Source organism: Pseudophryne corroboree, chromosome 10 (assembly GCF_028390025.1).
Source record: "Pseudophryne corroboree isolate aPseCor3 chromosome 10, aPseCor3.hap2, whole genome shotgun sequence".
NCBI lineage: Eukaryota > Metazoa > Chordata > Amphibia > Anura > Myobatrachidae > Pseudophryne > Pseudophryne corroboree.
The window spans coordinates 313,872,771-313,892,095 of record NC_086453.1 but is presented as its reverse complement, the minus strand read 5'-3'; the positions used below and the strand labels follow the sequence as shown (position 1 = coordinate 313,892,095).

At 45.5% G+C, this 19,325-nt stretch overlaps 1 protein-coding gene across 1 annotated transcript in view; it reads left to right on the top strand.

Annotated features, from left to right (window-relative positions):
• Positions 1-19,325, top strand: part of TECTA (tectorin alpha) — a 203,238-nt gene that overhangs the window by 148,251 nt on the left and 35,662 nt on the right. The window contains exons 14-19 of the mRNA XM_063943496.1: positions 816-1,114; positions 2,248-2,528; positions 4,165-4,275; positions 5,610-5,812; positions 6,772-6,935; positions 14,135-14,383. Of these exons, the coding sequence (XP_063799566.1) occupies positions 816-1,114; positions 2,248-2,528; positions 4,165-4,275; positions 5,610-5,812; positions 6,772-6,935; positions 14,135-14,383 (1,307 nt within the window). The remainder of the gene's footprint in view (positions 1-815; positions 1,115-2,247; positions 2,529-4,164; positions 4,276-5,609; positions 5,813-6,771; positions 6,936-14,134; positions 14,384-19,325) is intronic.

Genomic DNA, 19,325 nt, shown 5'->3' with positions numbered 1-19,325 from the left:
GGGTCCATATGGAGGAGGCGGGGCTAAATGATGTCACAACATGTTAACCCTCTAATTGCTGCATTTTGCCATGACGGGGGCAGAGCCTAGTGACGTGACAAACCCCAACACCACCCCCCTTTCCCCCGAATTAGACAGCAGAGTCACCTCTCCGGGCTTCTCCAGGAAACTTAACTTTTTTTCTTATTATGTACAGCTGTCTCTGTAGGAAGCCCATTTTGCTGCTGTCAATATTCGGGGAATTTGTGTTCAGACATTCTTCAAAAAACCTAGAATATACATGTTCATCCAATATATACAAAATACATATCCAAGTTGTTTGTTATATTTTAAGTAATGTAAACTATTGCATTGTTAGTTATACTTCTTCTCACAAGGTGAGTTCTCCCGCCTCATGGTAAGACACCTGTCTCTTCTTGCTGGCAGTTGCTCTCTAGTCTGCCTGTCTTATCCTTTATACTGAATGTTGTGGCTGCAGATCTAGTAAAATCATATTATATACAACTGCTATTGTGGTCATGATTGGAGCTGCTGGCCAGGCCAGGCGAGGCAGTTTCTGGGCAACTGGGAACCACCCTGCGTCTGCTTGTGCTAAGGTATAAAGTGCCCAGACTATACATGAGTATTCACAGTAATCATTGGACAGACATAAAAGCAGCAGTTTTATTCTGCACTCATATCACTAAAGGACAGTGCAATTTTAAGCTTTTATGATGCACTTACTAATATTTTATTACCAGCTTGGTCAATAGCTATCTATCTATCTATCTATCTATCTATCTATCTATCTATCTATCTATCTATTTTTATTATAGGTAAATGGAACACAAGTATCTGTCCCATTTGTAACTGGATTGTCAACTAAAATATACAACATGGAGGGATTTTTGGTCATTGACACAAGCCCTGACATTCAGATTCATTACAATGGATTCAACATCATTAAAATTACCATCAGTGAGCGACTCCAGAACAAAGTCTGCGGGCTATGTGGCAACTTCAATGGAGACCTAACTGATGACTATGTTACCCTGAGAGGGAAGCCTGTAGTCAGCAGCGTGGTACTGGCACAGAGCTGGAAAACAAATGGCATGCAAAAAAGGTTTGTACTAAGGTGTTATATGGGGAACCATGGAGTGGGGAGAGAACTATCAGATGGTGGTGCACATGTAGAGTGGGACAGAATTGTTGGAGGCTTTGTAGGTTTGACTGTTAAAGAGAGCTAATATACAGATGTACGGGGTGAAACAACTGATAGTATCTTTCGAGAAAGACGTGATCATGGGATGGAAATTATGGTTGTTTAAGAGTCTGAGTAATAATTTTGATTACCCCCCGCTAGCTATCTTGCGGAGTAGCACCATAAGATAAATGATCACATTCCACTGTGTCAGGTGTAGGCAGCAAGGATAGATTGTCCACAGTGAGGACACTTCTAACTAAATACTTGATCCAAGGGGCAATGTGTATATATACTGAGTGGGCAAATTATTATGACCCCCCCCCTAGGTTAGTACTTTGTTGGGCCATCTTTTACACTTGAATTCATCTAGGCATGGATTCTACTAGATGTTGTTATGTTCCGCTGGGAATATTAGTCGCAATATGATGAACTGCATCTTCCACTTCCTGAAGGTTTGACGGTAGTGGAACCAGAAGGATCCATGCTTTCACGCTGGGGTCTCCATATCCGCACCCTACCATCTGCACAGTGTAATTGAAAACATGATTGGTCAAACTACATGATCATTTACTGTCCAAATCCTGTAGTCCTGTATTTTTGAGCAAACTGGAGACATTTCACCCTATTGGTAGCAGATAGTAATGGTGTATGGACAGGCCTTCTGCTTCTGTAGCCCATACGATGTAATGTGCAGCATGCTGTTCATTGAGAGGTCATCTGACTTGATCCTTGTTTCAGAGTATCTATAATTTGGTGCACGCTGGGGATCTCGGACCAGCTTGATGTATCTAAGTTTGAGCTGAGTTGAGAACTAGATAAAAAGCAAAGACCTTCACACAGTCGGCAGGCACAGAGATTATAGCTCCTCTCTATAAATGTCCTCACATAAATTCTCCACTGAAAACCAACAATCTAAGCAGTTCCACTACACATGCTGCTCTCCCACTGACTACTAGTTGTGGTAGTAGCGGATACAGTGAGCAGACAGGGATCGCCCATTGTAATGTGGATGTGGTTCATCGCTAGTAGTAGTTACAAAGTGTCATTCCTATTTAATGTTTCAGCTGCAATGAGCTGCAGTACTCTCAGTATGCCTCCACCTGCGACAATGTCCAAATCCAGAAGCTTCAGAGTGACGGATACTGTCTGAAACTGACGGACATGAAGGGCTTCTTTCAGCCGTGTTATGGACTCCTGGACCCGGTGCCCTTCTATGAGTCCTGCTTTCTGGACGGATGCTACAACAATAAGAAGATCCAGTTGTGCGGCTCTTTAGCGGCCTATGGGGAAGCCTGCAGATCATTTGGCATTCTCAGCACGGAGTGGATTGAGAAGGAGAATTGCTGTAAGTTTAAGTCTTCTGTTGATTTGTGTTGTGCTCATTGGCTGCAGGGTATATGATGTTTCTGAGCATTGTGGTGATGAAGTCAGGAACATGTAATCGTGGCTTCCATCAGACACATAGCCGGCATATCAGCGCCCCCTGCCCAATCCTCCCTGTTTTACTCTGGGTATAATGATCATTCTCTTGATTATAAATAACATAGGCACTGATCTATCTAAAGAAAATCTTACTGCAAACCAGATGCAATAAATGTAAGTTGTGAAATGACCCGCAAAATGGCTGGAATGCAATTAATACACTATCTGAGTATTGCAGAGCAAACCATAGTAAGTGCACTTTAGAGCCTGATTCAGTGGTGTGTCATGGCTGCATGTTTTGGCAGTTGCCCCGCCTGTGACGTTATGCAAATGCCACTACAAAGCCCACCCCTGGTGTACAACTGTGAGTATGAATGTGCCAGGACTGGGACACCCACGTTGAGCATCTGCAGATGCTGTGATACAGCCTGGTGCGTCTTTAGACTCCACCATTGGTTACACCATCAAACCTTACACCAGCCCTGTGGTAGATGCAGATCTTTGTCTGAGTGTGGCCTCCTTTGTGAGTGACATAAGAGTCTGTGTACGCAAAAACTTCAGCGACCCACCTGCGACACTTCCATATATGCCCAGCATTTTTGTGTGTCTTAAATAGCCACCTCCCAGTCACCGCCCAGGAATACCCAGCTCATACAGTGCGTCTCAATCTCAACTGCACCTTTGTGCGTATACTCTGTGTAACATTCTGTATGCACTGTATGAGTTTATGGGGATTTTCGCACATTAGCAAAAAATTACTCAACTCCATAAACATCGGCATTGCGTGCGACGCTGAATCGGGCCTGGAGTGACTACAGTAATGATGTTCCATGTGAAGACCACAGGGTGGGATGTACGGGTATGGGACTCATGGTCGACAGTGTCTAGGTCGACGCACATTAGGTCGACACCTATTGGTCAACAGTGACTAGGTCGACACAGGAAATGGGTCGACACGGCCATTAGGTCGACATGGAAAAAGGTTGACATGAGTTTTTTTATGTTTTTTTGGTGTCATTTTCTCCGTAAAGTGACGGGGAACCCCAATTAGTGCACTGTGTCCTCTTCAGACAAGGTGCCTCGCTGCGCTCGGCACAGGTTACCGTTCCCAATTGTAGTCTACGTGGATCGTAAAGTATGAAAAAGTTAAAAAAATTGAAAAACTCATGTCGACCTTGTTCATGTTGACCTAATGGTTGTGTCGACTTATTTCCTGTGTCGACCTAACATGTGTCGACCTAGAGTCCGGATACCGGGATGTACTAAGGCCAGAAATGCCATCAAAACTCTGAATATGCTTCTTATAGCATTTCCCTCTGAGAGGGATCCAGTTGGTTCCTTCCCAGCACCCCTGCACAGAGGTCATGTGATTGCAGAGGACAGCTCCTATAGGGAGAACTGTCCTTTGTGACAATTGGCGGGATATCACATTGCAGATGCGATGCATAGTAGCACTGCTTAAACGTTGATATTAAAACTGTAGATCAAAAATATGAGTACGAATGTCCCTGTTATTGAATAGGAGGCTCATATTATCCCTTGTTATTATTCATTTATAGCAGGAGTGATTGAAGATCCTTGTGTAGGTGCAGACTGCCCCAACAGGAGCTGTGAGGTGGACAATGGAGGAGAGCTTTGTGGCTGCATGGATCCCCCGGTCTATGGGAATGGTATGGCCAGTATGACAAGTACCAAACAATTGGGTATTCCAAGACAGGACAGGGGATGTCCTCATGCAGAAAGGAAGGAACTGTGTATAATGATAAGTCGCTTTATGGGATAAAATATTACAGAAACTCGAAATTCAGTAGACTTTTATATATCCAATGTTTTACAACATCTATCTCTTCAATTAACTAATTCAGCACAGGTAACTGCAATGTGAAAGACGTGAGTATTTTTGGAACAGAGTATTTGGTACGGGTGGAAGTATAACGTTGGGGGGGGGTCTAATGTTATTTTTAGAACACGGAAAACTAATTCCTCATGTAGAAAGCAGTGTCTGTATTCTTTACCAATATATGAGGCAGCTGAGACCTTCATTTAATTAAAATAAACTTAGTAACTGCAACAGTTTGTCAGATCGGATTTCTCTGCAAATTACCGTCAACACAGATTTGTCTTTTTATAGTCTAGTTTATTATACAGTACTAGTTATCAGCCCGTCAAAATGATGGAACAACATAACAGTAATATCAGCACCAGAACCTGTGCGCGGCAAGACGGAGCAAGACTTGAATTGCTCCGTCAGGTGCCATCCAGTGGCCACCGGCGTGCAAAACTCTTGCATTCCCCCATAGAGGTGAGGAGCTGCATTAGCCTTTTATTATATATATAATAACCACAAGACTGCCCATGCATTAAAAATGTGTGATCCATCTCCAAAAGGCAGAAGGAGGTTCAGTCAATGTAAATAGTGAAACACAGTTATGGCTGTCATCTGCTTCCAACTATACTGTAGAACACCAGCGGTATCTGCCACAGAATTGCCAGTGGCTGCATTATCATCTGCTTTACAGTAGCCACAAACTTTTTCCACCAATAGCTACAATAGTTCCTGCACCTCTTAGATTGTAAGCTCAAATGGCCAAGGCTACCTTTCACATGGGGTGGTCTTCAGTTTGCCGACTGTCGGGATCCCGCCGCACAGTATACCGGCACTGGAATCCAGACAGCCGGCATACCAACACTTTTTCTCCCTCATGGGGGGTCCACGACCCCCCTGGAGGGAGAATAGATATCGTGGTGCGTGTAGCGCGCCACTGTGCCCGCAGCGAGCCCGCAAGGGGCTCATTTGCACTTGCCCAGCTGTCGGTATGCCAGCGGTTGAGATTCCGGCGCTGTTATGCTGGTCGCCGGTAGCCCGGCCGCCGGCATACCCTACTACACCCTTCACATGACATGGTGAGAAGAGTGGGCAGCAGTTTGCCAGTTCTTACCTGAAGCCTTTAAGCTCTTATTATATTTCTTGTTCCGCTATATGTTGTGTTTTGTGTTTGTGCAGACACCCATGACATCATCGATGCAGAAGTGACCTGCAAAGCTGCCCAGATGGAAGTGTCTATATCAAAATGCAAACTCTTTCAGCTTGGGTTTGAGAGGGAAGGAGTCCGGATTAATGACAGACACTGCCCTGGCATCGAGGGAGAAGACTTCATATCTTTCCAAATCAACAATACAAAAGGAAACTGCGGGAATATTGTGCAGGTACAGGAACCCCCGGCACCGACTGACATATAAACTTTTACACTGTGGTCTCAACGTCAGCATGACCTGTTTCTGTAAAGACATGACTGACATCACACCATGCCGTGACGCTGTCCATCTACTCAGGCACTCTTATGGGCTATTTGTGCTACACTCCCCTGTTCCTGGGGTACAAAGCTAAAATATCAAGTCAAAGCACTGGCTGTTACCCGGTTCTGGGCTGAAAACCACTGTGCCAATCTGCATAGGTTCGGATTCAGAGTTATATGTAAAGCTGATGGTTTAGGTACAACTGTGTTGGTGGGTGGAGAGCACATGTGCTTCAGCTGCAGTACACAAGTGCTGTGATGCAGCTTTGGTCGCAGTGTCCGGAAATACTCTGCCTGTCAGTCAGTTTGGGAGCAGGGAGAGTGGCCGTTTCCAAAGATATGGACATGTTGGCCCCATTTTCTGGGAGTATGCCAAGGCCAATGTCTGTGTCTTCCGATGTAGACTCACTGGCCTTGGGTGCCAAGTTCGGGCGTCTATTCTCCGTAAGCTTAGGCTTACCAGTAATGGCTGATGGCTGCCCAATGGTGATCTTAAGCTGCTTCTTTGGACTGCAATGTGGATAGTGGGCATCTCAGACGCCTCCTGCAGCATTAGCATCTGTGGACACAGCAGCGATGCAAATAGTGTACAACGGAGAGCCAGGGCTGTAGTGTGGGACTTCTTCAAGGTCATTGTTATTTTTGCTCTTTTGGTGATAACCCAGAGGAGAGAGCTGCATACGTTGCAGAACTTACAGGAAAGAAATCATGGCTCCGTCCTGTGCATAGGGCTGGGACTGGACACAGTGGCTGGGACTGGCCACAGTGGCTGGGACTGGGCGCAGTGATATGATTCGGGATGATCTGCTGCTCTAGTCACTGCTACTAATTTAAATTTTAACGTTGTATTCTTTTATTCTTGCCTCCTAGTCCAACGGCACTCACATCATGTACAAGAACACTGTCTGGATAGAGAGCGCAAACAACACTGGTAACATAATTACACGAGATAGGACTATCAATGTGGAGTTCTCCTGTGCCTATGAGTTAGACATCAAAATCTCCCTGGACTCTGTCATAAGACCCATGCTTAGGTAAGAGCCTATACCTAATCAGAAGACACTTCCAATATGTTTCTGTCAAGGGAAAATGCATTTCCTTATACATCTTTTGTACGGCCTGCCAGCCTGCATTGGATAAGGGTCACGGGAAAAGCTGTAAATATTTCTATTGCTATTGAAGGCTAATTTAGTCTGATACTGCAGAAATTCTAGGACATGCAACTGTGTGCTACATATCAGTGTCCTCATTATAGCAGCCAAAGGGTCACTCATTTTCAGACAACCTGGGATATCTAGCAAGGACAGATTTAGTGGTCAGGTCATCTCTGGGCACAACAATATATGCGCCAGCCCCAACCCCCTCCCTCATTCCCACCACCCATCAAAACCAAATTAATCCCCCCCCCCACCTTCCCCCGACCTCCCAACACTACATCACTTGCCTAGTGGGAAGCTCCTCTAACCTGGACCTCCACTGAAAGTGGCGGCCACAGGGAGATAAGACCAGGGCCGTCTTTTCGTATGGGCTCATTGGGCTCTTGCCCAAGGTCCCCAGGAGTAAAAGGGCCCTAGGCTGATAGCTGAGGGTCCCCTCTTTCCAGCGGTACCAGGTTTTTGAAAATCCGCCCTGGGGAACCGGAGATATATGACTTCAAAGCAGTGGTCCCCATCCAAGCCTGTTAATTGTTCTTCCCAGCCAGATATCTTGGGTTTTGTCTAACTTAGAGTTTTTCTGAGGATATAGACCAAAAGATGGGACTCTCCCCTTTCAGTAGACACTGGCAGCTTGTATCTACTATGCCCAGAACCAGAGATATTATCCTTCAAGCAGCTGGTCCCTGCTCTAGCTCCACACGCCTAATATGCAGTTTTATATTTTTGTTGGTGGATTGCTCTGGCTCCTGAAGTCTGATCCCCAAGTCCCCAGTACCTCCTGAAAGGTGGAACTCTCTAGCTTTTTCTTTATCCCATTAAAGCTAAAATATCTATTTCCAGGAACTGGAGATATCTTCAGTAAAGCAAGCTGCCCTGACCCCTGGAAAATGATGAATATTAAGCCCACTCCACTATCCACCCCTCCCCTGTTTATTAAACACCCCCTACCATCCTGGAAGTCATGTACCACGGCCCCTTTATTCAGCACAATGTCCCCTTCTACAGTTTAGTTTTCTCCTTCCCGCCCCACTTGTGCAGTAAAGGAGTAATTAGTAGAAATGATTTCTCCGGGTCCTACATGCTGAGCGAAAGATAGAACCCCCCGCTGGACATCAAAGCTGCCGCTGATAGCACCCCCCATCCCTACCGCTGATGGGTGGGTAGGGGCCCCAGTGCATTGCTGTGCCCAGGGGCCTACACTGCTGTTAAGACGGCTCTGGATAAGACAGCTCACCCAACCCATCCTGCGTGCTTCAGGAAACTACTATATGGGTACTATATTGAAAGTAACTCTTGATTGGACAATGAATGTCCAATGTACTATATTTCCTCTGTAGGCACATCACTAATCAGCTTGCGTTTTCTCATATTGCTTTGTTTACCTGACTATTTTCCTTTTTTAGTTACAGCTACTTGCTGGTAGCTATAACTAAAAACAGTATAAAGTCTCACCTAGTTGCTATGGAAAATCTTCAAGTCAGGTCAGAGGCTTTGTATTAAAAATCCCATTGTTGACATTAATAATGTGCCTAAACAATGAGGACATACTAAATAATATTTCTCTTACGTCGTAGAGGATACTAGGGTCCATTTAGTACCATGGGGGTATAGACGGGTCCACTAGGAGCCATGGGCACTTTAAGAATTTGATAGTGTGGGCTGGCCCCTCCCTCTATGCCCCTCCTACCAGACTCAGTTTAGAAAATGTGCCCGGAGGAGCTGGTCACGCTGAAGGAAGCTCCTGAAGAGTTTTCTGCATTTATTTTATATGTTTGTTATTTTCAGGCAGGGCTGGTTGGCACCAGCCTGCCTGCTTCGTGGGACTTAGGGGGGGAATGTCCCAACCTCTTGAAGGGTTAATGGTCCCGTTCCCCGCTGACAGGACACTGAGCTCCTGAGGGAACTATTCGCAAGCCCCACCATGGTGAGCGTACATTCCCGCAGCACGCTGCCACCCCTAACAGAGCCAGAAGAATGAAGAGTGGTGAGTACTAAGATGGTGTCCTGACTAGCGGGGCGCTGGCCATTATGGCGGGATGAGGGTACGGAGATGCACAGCTTCTAAACGGGGCGGAATGCGTCTCTGGACACAATACACAACTGCGTCCCTGTACACAGTACCCATACTGGCACAACAGCCTTAAAACGGTTCTCTCCATTTTAAGCACCAGATTCCTCAGCCAGTATAAAAAAAGCGGGAAGACTTTGCGTCATTGAAGGGGCGGTGTATCACTGTGAGAGGATCCAGCAGCTCACCAGCGCCATTTTCCCTCTGCAGTGGACACAGATACTGACAGGACAGGGATGCGCAGCTCCTCCAGTGTGACTCCAGATTACCTCAGCGGTACCAGGGGGTCATAGCAGGGGGGGGGGGAGTGACTATTAGTGTACTAAGCCCCCGATCAGGGTACTTAGTCTGCGACCCAGCTGAGCATGACATAAGCGGTAAAGGCGTGGCGGGGGCTGGCTCCAAAGAACTCTGTCTCTCCCTGAAGGGCTCCTTGTGGGTTATTTGTGCTTAACCTTTTTGTGTGTGTGTGTGTGTGTGTGTGTGTGTGTGTGTGTGTGTGCTGTAACATATACATTATGTCAGGAAAAAAGTGTGTTTCTTGTACCGCAGAGTGTTCCTCTTCACCAAGGGGCTCACTACTGGGTACTCAGGGTTCACAGGCTAGCGGGGCTGAACCGGAATGGGTTAATTCTCTTAAGGGAATGATCTCAACTCTTTCTACAAAGTTGTCCCGCAATGAGAAAGAGGCACAATACTTAAAACATACTGTGGATGAGTTTATGAACAGAGACTCAGTCCCCAAGACAGCGTCTCGGTCCCCTCTCATTTGTCTGCAGAAGCGACCTCTGGCCCATATCCTGCAGTCTGACTCTGACGCTGACAGATCAGACATGGAGGAGCAGGAGGTGGACTCATATGGGGGGGATGCGGCTCTGTCACAGGGAATAGAGGCTCTTATAGAGGCTATCGGAGATGTTCTGCATATTCCTGATAAGGTGTCAGAGGGGTGTGAGGAATCTTATTTTAATGTGAAAAAGAAGTCCTTTTCCTGCATCAAAGGAATTGAAAACCCTGTTTGAAGAACCATGGGTTAATCCTGATAAGAAGTTTCAGATCCCTAAAAAGTTACTCTCATCTTTTCCTTTTCCTCTGGAGGATAGGAAAAAATGGGAAAATCCACCGATAGTGGACGCATCAGTCTCTAGGCTGTCACGTCAAATTGTATTGCCTGTTCCTGGTGCAGCCTCCCTGAAAGACACGGCTGATCGTAAAATTGAGACTACCCTCAAATCATTGTACACAGCTGCTGGGGTGGCCCAGAGACCCACTATTGCATGTGCATGGATCACTAAAGCCATTGCTAAATGGTCAGGTAACCTAATTGAGGGGTTAGATTCCTTATCTAGGGGGGATGTTGTCTTACTCCTGCAGCATATACAGGACTCTGCAAACTTTATGGTGGAAGCCATAAAGGAAATAGGCGTGCTTAACGCACACACCACCGCTATGGCAGTGTTGGCATGCAGGGGATTGTGGCTACGCCAGTGGACTGCTGATGTGGATTCCAAGAAAGGCATGGAAGGCCTACCATTCGCAGGAGAGGCCTTGTTTGGAGATGAATTAGACAAATGGATCTCCACAGCTACTGTGGGTAAGTCTTTGTATCTTCCTGCCGCAGCCCCCCCCCCCCAACCAAGTAGACTTATTCAGCTTCTAAGTTACAGTCCTTTCGGACGGCCAAGTTCGAGGGCAAATCCAGAGGTGCTTCTACGTCCTCCAGTGGCGCAAGAGGTAAACCGCGCAAACCAGCAACAGCAGGTACTCAGGAACAGAGCTCAGGCTCTGCTTCCTCAAAGACTTCAGCATGACAGTGGACCGCAATGCCTGGAAGGCTGTCAGATGGGAGCACGCCTACAATTCTTCAGTAAAATCTGGTCAAATCCGTGCCAGGATTCCAGGGTCATAAATTTTGTTTCCCAGGGCTGCAGACTGGAGTTCTAAGAGCTCCCACCTCACAGATTCTTCAAATCAGGCTTGCCAGTTTCACAAGAGGCAAGTATAACTTTACAACATGCCATCCAAAAACTGGTACTGACTCACGTCATTGTTCCAGTTCCACCTCATCAGCTCAACAAGGGGTACTATTCCAACTTGTTTGTAGTACCGAAACCGGACAGTTCGGTAAGACTAAATTTGAACCTCAAGTCGTTGAACCCGTACTTACGTGTGTTCAAATTCCAGAGGGAGTCTCTGAGAGCAGTGATCTCAGGTCTGGAGGAGGGGGAATTCCTATTGTCTCTGCATATCAAGGATGCGTACCTTCACATTCCGATCTGACCGCCTCATCTGGCTTATCTTCGGTTTGCACTGCAGGACTGTCACTACCGGTTCCAGGCCCTGCCATTTGGCCTCTCCACGGCACCGAAGGTGTTCACCAAGGTGATGACAGAGATGGTGCTTCTACTCCGCAAAAAGGGAGTGAACATAATTCCGTACCTGGACGATCCCCTGATAACAGCACCATCCAGGGAAAGGTTGCTGAACAGCATTGCTCTCTCAACCAAACTTCTCCAGGATCATGGGTGGATTCTGAACCTTGCAAAATCTCACCTTGCTCTCATTCCTGGGAATGACACAGGATACGGAGTCACAGAAGGTGTTCCTTCCGTTGGAAAAGGCATTAGTAATCCAGTTGATAGTTCAGGATGTCCCGAAGCCAACCTGGATATCGGTGCATCTATGCATTCGCCTTCTGGGGAAAATGGTGGCCTCTTACGAGGCTCTTCAATATGGAAGGTTTCACGCAAGACCCTTCCAGCTCGATCTGTTGGACAAATGGTCCGGATCGCATCTTCACATGCAGCAGAGGATCCGTCTGTCGCCAAAACCCAGGATATCCCTTCTGTGGTGGATACAGCCTTCTCACCTCGTCGAGGGTCGGAGGTTCGGAATTCAAAACTAGATTCTGCTAACCACAGATGCAAGCCTCAGAGATTGGGGAGCAGTCACTCAGGGGGTGCAGTTTCAAGAAAGATGGTCCAGTCAGGAAGTCATCCTTCCAATCATATCCACAGATCCACATGATGACCTCTCGTCTCAACAAGAAGCTCAAGCGGTATTGTTCCAGGTCAAGAGACCCACATGCGGTGGCAGCAGACGCCATGATGACTCCATGGGTCTATCAGATGGTGTATGTGTTTCCTCCACTTCCTCTGATCCCAAGATTACTAAAGAGAATAAAGGGAAAAAGGTTAAAGCAATTCTTATTGCGCCAGACTGGCCAAGAAGGGCCTGGTACGCAGACCTTCTGGAGATGCTCCTTGAAGATCCGTGGTCTCTACCTCTTCGCGAGGATCTTCTGCAATGGAAGTTGAACGGCGCGGACCTTCTGGAGATGCTCCTCGAAGATCCGTGGCCTCTACCTCTTCGCGAGGATCTTCCGCAATGGAAGTTGAACGGCTGATTCTTGCCAGGAGAGGGATCCCTAACAAGGTTATCCCAACTATGATCCAAGACAGGAAGGGGGTAACGTCTAAGCATTACCATCGTATTTTGAAGAAATACGTCTCTTAGTGTGAGAGCAGAAAAATTTCTGCGGTGGAATTCCATCTAGGACGGTTCCTGCTTTTTCTACATGCAGGGGTAGATGTGGGCGTACGTCTGGGCTCCATAAAAGTCCATATTTCAGCCTTGTCCATTTTCTTTCAGAAACAATTGGGTTCTCTCCCTGTGGTCCAGATGTTCTTGAAAGTTGTTCTGCACATCCAACCTCCCTTTGTGCCTCTCGCGGCACCTTGGGATCTTGATGTGGTGCTGTATTTCCTCCAATCGGGCTGGTTTGAGCCATTACAGGAGGTGGACGTAAAATTTCTTATGTGGAAGACCGTCACACTGTTGGCCTTGGTTTCAGCAAGACGTGTGTCGGAGCTGGGGGCTTTGTCTCACAAAGTCCCTATTTGATTTTCCATGAGGACAGAGCTGAACTCAGAACTCGTCAGCAATTTCTTCCTAAGGTGGTGTCTGTGTTTCACATCAACCAACCTATTGTGGTCCCATTTGTCACCAACACCTCTGCTACTTCAAAGTCTTTGGATGTTGTGAGGGCTTTGAAGGTATATGTGAAAAGAACAGCTCGTCACAGTAAGACGGACTCGCTGTTTGTTCTTTATGATCCCAATAAGATTGGGTGTCCTGCTTCAAAGCAGACTATTGCACGCTGGATCAGACTTACTATCTAGTATGCTTATACCACAGCAAGTTTGCCATGTCCAAAAATCTGTACAGGCCCACTCTCCTAGGTCAGTTAGTTCTTCCTGGGTGGCTGCCCGGGGGGGCTCGGCTTTACAGCTCTGCCGAGCAGCTACTTGGTCAGGTTCGAACACGTTTGCTAAGTTCTACAAGTTCGATACTTTGGCCTCTGAGGACCTTCAGTGTGGTCAATCAGTTTTGCAGGAACCTCAGCACTCTTCCACCCAGTTTGGGAGCTTTGGTACATCCCCATGGTACTAAATGGACCCCAGTATCCTCTAGGACGTAAGAGAAAATAGGATTTTAATTACCTACTGGTAAATCCTTTTCTCGTAGTCCATAGAGGATACTGGGCGCCCTCCCAGTGCTTCGTTCGTCCTGCACTGTTACTTGGTTAAGTAATGTTGGTTGTTGTTCCTGTTTAAGTTTGGTTAGCTTGGCTTTCCTCTTGTGTGTGTGTGCTGGTTGGAATCTCACCACTATCCTTGTATATCCTTCTCTCAAAGCATGTCCGTCTCCTCGAGCACAGTTTCCTAGACTGAGTATGGTGGGAGGGGCATAGAGGGAGGAGCCAGCCCACGGCTCCTAGTGGACCCGACTATACCCCATGGTACTAGATGGAACCCCAGTATCCTCTACGGACTACGAGAAAAGGATTTACCGGTAGGTAATTAAAATCCTATTTTCAAACAATACAAATATTAATTACTTAATTTGCACAGTCCTGCAACAGATAGTATTGTATGTTTAACATGATTATATTGCTGATGCTTTCTAATTGCATGGAGCATAAAATTGTTTTACTTAACAATTGCAGTGTAATCAATCTGACCGTCCCCACTCAGGAGGGAAGCTTCACCACTAAGATGGCTCTCTATAAAAATGCATCATACAAGCACCCGTACCGACAAGGAGAAGTAGTACTTACCACTCGGGATGTGCTCTTTGTTGGTGTCTTTGTGGTGGGAGCGGACTCCACTCACCTGATTTTGACCTTAAACAAATGCTATGCCACCCCATCGAGAGACAGCAATGACAAACTCCGTTACTTCATCATAGAAGGAGGGTGAGTACAAGACCTGGGATAGGACAGTGACAGTGGACAGGAGTTTGGAAGTGCTAAAAAATTTATAGTTTTTGAAAGATTACATGAAATTAAAATTTAATTTACCTGCAAATATAGTCAATACACTGACAATGCCATAACTTATTACATCAAGTTAAACAGTTGTTAAATACAGTAATTAAAACACATTAAGGTTAGAAAACCATTGAAGGACGATGTGCTACATACGGCATAAGGCCAATATTTGATTACAGATGTGCATATTAATCAAACCAGATATGTGCTATATACAGTATATACTCTTAATACATAATCAGAGCAGTGGCGGTTTTAGGTGCGGGCTAGCAGGGCACGGCTGCCGTCATCCCGGCAGCGCCATGAGATGTTCATGTGGCCGCCCATTTCCTGCACTGCGCTGGCCGGCTCCCAATCCCTGATGTCCGCCTTCCGTTGTCTGCACCACTCCGTGCGCTTCCTGGTAGTGAAATCCAGCCTGTACCTTACCAGTCGCCTTCCGCTGTCCTCACCCTGCCGGGCACTTCCTGCTAGTGAAGTCCAGCTTGTAGGAGAGATGAGCTGGGGGGACCTACTGCTGCGTCCAGACAGAGCTAAGCACTCACACACACACTCACACTCACTCTCTCAAAGGGCTCTACCTGGCATAATGTATATAAGGGGCTCTACCTGAACATATATAAGGGGCTCTACCTGGCATAATATGTATAAGGGGCTCTACCTGAACATATATAAGGGGCTCTACCTGGCATAATGTGTATAAGGGGCTCTACCTGAACATATATAAGGGGCTCTACCTGGCATATTGTGTATAAGGGGCTCTACCTGAACATATATAAGGGGCTCTACTTGGCATAATGTGTATAAGGGGCTCTGCCCTACTGTAGTGTAATGCTTGTAAGGGGATCCTACATGGCATAATGTATATAAGGGGTACTAGTATGTGATGTAATGTGACTGCCGGACACTACTGTGCGGTGTAATGTGAATCGGTACTATTCTGTGACCATGCGCATTCCCCATGAAGCCACGTCCCTATATTTTTGCTGTGCACTGTCCCTGTTTTGAATGGGGGGGAAGGGGACCAAAGGAAACATTCACCCTGGGCGCTACAAGGTCTAGGACCGGCCCTGTCTTTTCTCTTAATTGTAGGCGGTGACTTCAATCTTCTACCATCCAAATATATGGACACTAATACTAAAGTTAATGTTAAGCTGGTCTTCCTTATTTTACGCAGTATTTGTTACTGACAGATGTATAGAGAGCTCATCATCCTTTGGATAAGGAATATTCATGGTTGTCAGCAGCACACGGTGCTCTATCAGGAATAGATTACATACATACTTGTGGTTGATTTCTTATTTCCTAATGTTTTAGATACTGGGATGAAACCTATGTGCTTGTCTGATCATTCATTCATTTGGATGAGGATCACCATCACAACAGACAGTGGTCCAGAGAGGGGGGAGAAATGGGTACTAATTACCCAGGTCCTGTCTTCCTGAAGGGGCCGGGGTCGGCACAACCCACCCACACTGTCTCCCCTCTTACCTATAACTAATAGCAGCTGCTTTCCCCAGCCCAGCACACGCTGCTGTGTGTTTGGCTGGAGCAGGTCCAGGGAGACTTCTCTGTCTGCAGTGAGGGGAAGCTATTATACTAATCGTGCCCCCTACCTGGATCTGACCATGGCTGGAGGACACACGGCACCCGCCTGTGCAGGTCAGCGGCACTTCGTGGCGCATTAATAGTCTTTTCTATAGCTGTTTTTTTTAAGGGACGTAGCCACACCTCTTTGACTAGCCACGCCCGCTTTCATTACCGGGGGCCCTATGAAACTGTCTACGGGCCTGATGACTGATACATAGAAACATAGAAACATAGAATTTGACGGCAGATAAGAACCACTTGGCCCATCTAGTCTGCCCATTTTTTTTTATCCTTTAGGTAATCTCAACCCTTTTTGAACCTTAATTCTTTGTAAGGATATTCATATGCCTATCCCAAGCATGTTTAAATTGCTCTACAGTCTTAGCCTCTACCACCTCTGATGGGAGGCTATTCCACTTATCCACTACCCTTTCTGTGAAATAATTTTTCCTTACATTTCCCCTGAACCTCCCCCCCTCCAGTTTCAGTGTATGTCCTCGAGTTCTATTGCTTCTCTTCCTTTGAAGAATGTTTCCTTCCTGAACTTTGTTAAAACCTTTGGTATATTTGAAAGTTTCTATCATGTCTCCCCTTTCCCTTCTCTCCTCCATACTATACATGTTAAGATCTTTTAGCCTTTCCGGGTAAGTTTTGTGATGTAGGCCATGCACCATTTTAGTTGCCCTTCTTTGTAGACTCTCTAATGTATTTATATCCTTCTGGAGATATGGTCTCCAGAGCTGGACACAGTATTCCAGATGAGGCCGCACCAATGACCTATACAGTGGCATTATTACTTCTCTTTTCCTGCTACTGATTCCTCTCCCAATGCAACCAAGCATCTGACTTGCCTTTCTCATTGCTTTGTTGCATTGCTTTCCTGCCTTTAAGTCACCTGAAATAGTGACTCCTAAATCCCTTTCCTCCTCAGTAGTTTCCATTATAGTACCCTTGATACTATATTTAGCCTTTGGGTTTTTGAGACCCAAGTGCATGATTTTGCATTTTTTAGCATTAAACTGTAGTTGCCATGTTATTGACCATTTTTCAAGCCTAGCTAGGTCATCAATCATTTGTTTTACCCCTCCTGGTGTGTCTACCCTGTTGCATATCTTTGTATCATCTGCAAAAAGGCATACTTTCCCTTCAATACCATTTGCAATGTCACCAACAAAGATATTAAAGAGAACTGGTCCGAGTACAGATCCCTGGGGTACTCCACTTGTAACATTTCCCTCCATAGATTGCACTCCATTTACTACAACTGTCTGTTTCCTATCCTGCAACCAGGTTCTTATCCAGTTAACTATTTTATAATCCACCCCCACACTTTCAAGTTTATTTAGCAGTCTGCGATGTGGGACAGTGTCAAATGCCTTACTAAAGTCTAGATATGCTACATCTACAGCTCCCCCTTGATCTATTATTTTCATCACAGAGTCAAAAAAGTCAATAAGATTTGTTTGGCATGATCTCCCACCAGTAAATCCATGCTGTTTTGGATCCTGTAAGTTGTTTGATTTAAGATATTCCACAACTCTTTCTTTTAGTAGTTTTTCCATTACTTTCCCTACTACTGATGTAAGACTTACTGGTCTGTAGTTACTTGCTTCTTCCTTGCTTCCACTTTTGTACAGTGGAACTACATTTGCTCTTTTCCAGTCCTCTGGAATGGCACCTGTATTTAGTGACTGGTTAAATAATTCTGTTAATGGTGCCACCAGCACATCTTTTAGCTCTTTTAGTATCCTTGGGTGTATCCCATCTGGCCCCATTGATTTATCCACTTTTAGTTTTGAAAGTTCAGTTAGGAACTTCTCCTCTGTAAATGTACTTTCATCTACCTTATTTTTATGAATGTCCTTGCAACATAACTGGGGACCCTTCCCTTCTCCTTCTGTAGTAAATACTGAGCAAAAATAATTATTTAGGTGATCTGGTATTGCCTTGTCTCCCTCCACCAAATTCTCACTCTCTGTCTTAAGTCTTATTATTCCTCCATTTGATTTTCTCCTTTCATTTATATACTTAAAAAAAGTTTTGCCCCCTTTATCTACTGACTGGGCCATTTTCTCCTCCGCTTCTGCCTTTGCACGTCTGATCACTTTCTTAGCATCCTTCCGTCTGTCAAGATACACCTCTTTGTCATTGTTATTTTGAGTCTGTTTGTATTTCCTAAAAGCCATCTTTTTTGCTTTCACACTAGTTGATACTTCTTTTGTGAACCACACTGGCTTCCTTTTCCTGGTGCTTTTCCTAACCCTTTTGATACAAAAGTCTGTTGCCCTTAGTATTGCACTTTTCAGTTTTTCCCATCTCTCCTGCACCCCTTCCAAGTTCCTCCAGTCCGCCAATGAATCACTTAAACATCTCCCCATTTTTGCAAAGTCAGCATTTCTAAAATCCAACACCTTTGTTTTTGTGTGACAGGAGTTGGATCCTGTCTTTATACTGCTTGATGATCACTGGATCCCAGGTGCTCACCCACATATATGTCTGATATCCTGTCACCATTTGTTAGAATTAAATCTAATATTGAGTCTTTGCGAGTGGGCTCCCTCACCAATTGCTTGAGAGATGCTCCCTGTAAGGAATTTAGAAATTTGCCACTTGTAGCTGAACTTGCAAAGGACCCCTCCCAATTTACATCAGGTAAATTAAAGTCTCCCATGATTATGACTTCTCCCTTTAAAGCCATTTTAGAGATGTCCAACAATAGGTTCCTGTCCAAATCCTGCCCCTGGCCTGGTGGTCTATAGATCACCCCAATGCGAATAATGTCCTTCTCCCCAGTTTCCGTGGTGACCCAAAGGGCCTCAGTTTTGTCCTCAACATTTTGTATTAAAGTAGCATTTAGGTGATCTTATAGGTAATGGAGATTTTCAGCTAATGTATTATCATCTGTGAAGTTTAAGGTGAAAATTTAGTTATTTTGGGAGGAGTTCTAGATAGATAATGCACAGCACGTACAATAAGGACACTGTTATTTGATGCAAGTCTCAAAGACAGTTATTCGAGGTCGTATAATTAATCGTGTCCCTCAAAGAAGAAGAGAACTTTGTTTACTATATAAAACTTCATCAATTAGGAAACCAGAGTACCCAGAGGAAACCAACGCAAGCATGGGGAGAATATACAAACTCCACACCGTTAGGGCAATAGAGGGAATCAAACCCATGACCTCAGTGCTGTGAGGCAGTAATGCTAACCATTACACCATCCGTACTGCCCAAATTAAGTTAGTACTCCCAGATGTTATTGATGCAGACCAGACAGG